The sequence below is a fragment of the Echiichthys vipera genome (assembly GCF_963691815.1).
Source record: "Echiichthys vipera genome assembly, chromosome: 17".
NCBI lineage: Eukaryota > Metazoa > Chordata > Actinopteri > Perciformes > Trachinidae > Echiichthys > Echiichthys vipera.
In genome coordinates this window covers 506,488-511,487 of record NC_139842.1, presented here as the reverse complement: position 1 = coordinate 511,487, position 5,000 = coordinate 506,488, and the positions used below count along the sequence as shown (strand labels likewise).

Below are 5,000 nucleotides of genomic sequence, written 5' to 3'. Positions count from 1 at the left end.
ACCTGCACACAACAACAACAACAATAAACAACCTGCACACAACAACAACAACAATAAACAACCTGCACACAACAACAACAACAATAAACAACCTGCACACAACAACAACAACAACATTAAACACAACAACAACAACAACAACAATAAACAACCTGCACACAACAACAACAACAATAAACAACCTGCACACAACAACAACAACAACAATCTGCACACAACAACAACAACAACAACCTGCACACAACAACAACAACAATAAACAACCTGCAAACAACAACAACAACAACAATAAACAACCTGCACACAACAACAATAAACAACCTGCACACAACAACAACAACAATAAACAACCTGCACACAACAACAACAACAATAAACAACCTGCACACAACAACAACAACAACAAACAACCTGCACACAACAACAACAACAAACAACCTGCACACAACAACAACAACAATAAACAACCTGCACACAACAACAACAACAATAAACAACCTGCACACAACAACAACAACAACAACAATAAACAACCTGCTCACAACAACAACAACAATAAACAACAACAACAACAACATTAAACACAACAACAACAACAACAACATTAAACACAACAACAACATTAAACAACAACAACAACAACCTGCACACAACAACAGCATTAAACAACAACATTAAACAACAACAACAACAACATTAAACAAACAAACAGAAGAGAATAGAGGGAGCTGATTGGCTGCTGACCTGAAGAGAGGGGCGTGGCCTTTGTTGTTGGCCAATGAGAAGAAGCCGCTGTGAGGAGAGAAGTCGAGGCAGCTCGTCCGATACACGAGTTTCCTCTTGGACACGGGGAAGTTCGAGAAGACGGAGAGGGAGGGGAGGTGGACCTGGGGGGGGGGGGGGGGGGGGGAGAGGGGGAGAGAGGGAGGGGGGAGGGAGAGGGGGGGGGAGAGGGGGGAGAGAGAGAGAGGGAGAGAGAGGGGGGGGGAGGGAGAGGGGGGGGAGGAGAGAGAGGGGGGAGGGGAGGGGGAGAGAGAGAGAGGGGGGAGAGAGAGAGAGGGGGGAGGGGAGGAGGGCGAGAGAGAGGGAGAGGGAGAGGGGGGGAGAGAGAGAGGGGAGGGAGAGAGGGAGGGGGGGGGAGAGAGAGGGGGGGGAGAGAAAGGGGGGGGAGGGGGCGAGAGAGAGCGGGGGGAGGAGAGAGAGGGGGAGAGAGAGAGGGGGAGAGCGGGGAAAGAGAGAGGGGGGGGAGAGAGGGTTAATGACCTTCCTCATCACCTTCACCTGCTTCGTCTCCGTGGTGACGGCGGCGGCGTCCTCACCAGTCTCGCCGCCTCGTCCTCGGCTCTGGAGGCGATGGCGAGGATCTCGGAGGTGGGGTTGAAGGTCAGCGAGGTGGGCGGAGTCAGCAGGTTCATCACCGCTCTCAGAGGCCGGGGATTGGCCGAGCTCAGACACGCCTCCTGGGCGTACACGTTGACCACGCCCGACTGAGAGCTGAGAGGGAGAGAGGGTCAGCGCACACGCCAGAGGGGCGGGGCCACACGCACGCCAGAGGGGCGGGGCCACACGCACGGCCACGGGGCTACGACTGTGGACGGGTGCGGCCGTCAGCCAATCAAAGAGCAGGGTGGGGTGAGTGGGCGTGTCTTACCCGCAGGCCAGGTAGTGTCCGTTTGGCGAGGCGGCGATGGACGTCGCCTTCACGCAGCCGTCGTCTGTGAAGCTGTGCAGGCAACGAGAGCTGCGCACGTCCCACACACACACCTGCCCGTCCTCTGCACACACACACACACACACACACACACACACACACATTAACAGGAAGCTGACGTGTGATGTCACTGTCTGAGCGGCGGCGGCGTGGACTCACCTGAGCCGGCGAAGACTTTGCTGCCGTCGGGAGAGAAGGCGACGCCGATGACATCACCGTTTACCTTCATGCTGCGAACCACCTCCCTCGTCTGCACACACACACACACACAGAAACACACACACACACACACACACACTTATAGATAACTGAATAATGACAGTAGAGAAAATGGCGGCGTGCGGGAGCGGCGCCGACCTTCAGCGTGAGCAGGTGCAGGTATCCGTTGGTTCCAGTGAGCAGCAGAGCGCCACCTTCAGGACACACGGAGAACTCCTTCACCCGGGCTTCATTCAGACCTGCACACACACACGCACACACACACGCATACACGCACACACACACGCACACACGCACACGCACACGCGCACACACACACACACACACACACACACACACACACACACACACACACACACACACACACACACACACACACACACACACACACACACACACACACACACACACACACACACACACACACACACACACACACACACACACACACACACACACACACACACACACATTGCTGTCAGGACCTGAACCACAGGTGTGACCCGCCCTGGCCCCGCCCCTCACCTCTGACCCCGTGCACAGGTGTGACCCGCCCCCTGGCCCCGCCCCTCAGATGCCGTGCACAGGTGTGACCTGCCCCTGGCCCCGCCCCCCACCTCTGACGCCGTGCACAGATGTGACCCCCCCTGGCCCCGCCCCTCACCTCTGACGCCGTGCACAGGTGTGACCCGCCCCTGGCCCCGCCCCTCACCTCTGACGCCGTGCACAGGTGTGACCCGCCCTTGGCCCCGCCCCTGGCCCCGCCCCTCACCTCTGACGCCGTGCACAGGTGTGACCCGCCCCTGGCCCCGCCCCTCACCTCTGACGCCGTGCACAGGTGTGACCCGCCCTTGGCCCCGCCCCTGGCCCCGCCCCTCACCTCTGACGCCGTGCACAGGTGTGACCCGCCCCCTGGCCCCGCCCCTCACCTCTGACGCCGTGCACAGGTGTGACCCGCCCCTGGCCCCGCCCCCTGGCCCCGCCCCCTGGCCCCGCCCCTCACCTCTGACGCCGTGCACAGGTGTGACCCGCCCCTCCATCATGTCGTACAGGTAGAACATCTTGTTCCTCAGCCCCGTGGCGATCACCGTGTCCCCGTCACGGCTGAACTGAGCTTTGTGCACCGGGAACCGCTCCAGGTGGATGCTCTGGATCTTTGGGTTCGTCTTCCCGTCCACCTGAGGGACAGAGACGTCAACAACAACAACAACGTCAACAACAACAACAACGTCAACAACAGCGTCAACAACAACAACGTCAACAACAATGTCATCAACAACAACGCCAACAAAAACAACGTCAACAACAACATTAACGTCATCAACAACAACGTCAACAACAACTAAACCACAATGTCAACAACTTCAACGTCAACAACATCAGCAACAACGTCAACAACAACGTCAGCAACAACAACAACGTCAACAACAACGTCGTCAACAACGTCAACAACAATGTCAGCAACAACAACAACAAAGTCAACATAATGTCGACAACAACAACTACATCAATGACAACAACAACAACGTCAACAACAGTGTCAACAACGTCAACATCAACAACAACAGCGTCAGCAACATCAACAATGTCAACAACAACAACGTCAACAACAGTGTCAACAACGTCAACATCAACAACAACAGCGTCAGCAACATCAACAATGTCAACAACAACAACGTCAACAACAGTGTCAACAACGTCAACATCAACAACAACAACAGCGTCAGCAACATCAACAATGTCAACAACTACATCAACTACTACAACAACGACAACGTCAACAACGACACCAAAACAACAACAAGTACAACAATGAGAACAACGGTGACTGCAACGTCAACAACTACAACAACGTCTTCAACAACAACATCAACGTCATCAACGACAACAACAGAAACAATAACGTCAACAACAACAACAATACCAATTTCAACGACAACATGTCGACAACAACCACTACGTCAACAACTACTACAACAATGTTGTAGTAGCAACAATGTCAACATCAACGACTAATACAACAATGACAACGTCTTCAACAACAAACACGGCAATGTCATCAAATACAACAACAACACCAAAAATAACAACGTCAACAACAACAACTACTATAACAATGAAAACGACAATAACAACAACCACCGGCCCGTGGACGGCGTCCTCCCCGAGCGCCCGTACCTGGAACAGGGACACTGATTGGTCGAGGCCGGCTGTCATGACGACCTGAGCGGACGGGTGGAACTGCACCGTGGTCAGTCTGTCCTCGGACGGACGGGCGCTGTTGGCGTGGAGACACTTCTTCATCTGTAAACAACAACAACAACAACAACACACGTAAACAGAGCGTTCCTGTTCAGCGACGGCGTTTACGAAGACACAGGTTCAAAGGTTTGACCCTCAGGACGCCGCCGGGCAGGCGCTCCGAGGACGCCACGAAGTTCCCCGTCCTCCTCAGCAGCTCGTCGTCCTCTTCATCATCATCATCATCATCATCATCGTCATCAGCTGCTGCTGCAGGAACAAACAAACAAACAAACAAACAAACAAACAAACAAACGTTTACTTCAGAAACAAACAGAAAAGCTGGTGACGAACAAACGTTTCTACCTTTCTTCTTCTTCTTCTTCTTCTTCTTCTTCTTCTCGCTGCTCTGAGCCCACGACGGAGCTCCGCCCATCGACCTCTGGAACCTGGAGCACAGGTGAGTGTTCAGGTGTGTGTGTGTGTGTGTGTTCAGGTGTGTGTGTGTTCAGGTGTGTGTGTGTGTGTGTGTTTGTGTGTGTGTGTGTTTGTGTGTGTTCAGGTGTGTGTGTGTTCAGGTATGTGTGTGTGTGTGTCAGGTGTGTGTGTGTGTGTGTGTTCAGGTGTGTGTGTGTGTGTGTGTTCAGGTGTGTGTGTGTGTGTGTGTTCAGGTGTGTGTGTTCAGGTGTGTGTGTGTGTGTGTGTGTGTTCAGGTGTGTGTGTGTGTGTGTGTGTGTCAGGTGTGTCTGTCTCTGTGTGAGTGTGTGTGTGTGTGTGTGTGTGTGTTCAGGTGTGTGTGTGTGTGTGTCTGTCTCTGTGTGAGTGTGTG

At 53.6% G+C, this 5,000-nt stretch overlaps 1 protein-coding gene across 2 annotated transcripts in view; it reads right to left on the bottom strand.

Moving 5' to 3' along the window:
* The window catches only part of utp18 (UTP18 small subunit processome component), an 8,007-nt gene that overhangs the window by 568 nt on the left and 2,439 nt on the right, over positions 1-5,000 (bottom strand). Inside the window, exons 4-12 of one of the 2 annotated variants that reach the window (XM_083930919.1) lie at positions 4,538-4,620; positions 4,326-4,441; positions 4,109-4,234; positions 2,934-3,108; positions 2,069-2,169; positions 1,871-1,961; positions 1,652-1,775; positions 1,320-1,494; positions 745-887 (exon numbers count right to left, since the gene is read on the bottom strand). In XM_083930919.1, coding sequence (XP_083787045.1) covers positions 745-887; positions 1,320-1,494; positions 1,652-1,775; positions 1,871-1,961; positions 2,069-2,169; positions 2,934-3,108; positions 4,109-4,234; positions 4,326-4,441; positions 4,538-4,620 — 1,134 coding nt within the window. The remainder of the gene's footprint in view (positions 1-744; positions 888-1,319; positions 1,495-1,651; positions 1,776-1,870; positions 1,962-2,068; positions 2,170-2,933; positions 3,109-4,108; positions 4,235-4,325; positions 4,442-4,537; positions 4,621-5,000) is intronic. The other variant, XM_083930920.1, reaches the window with a different exon arrangement.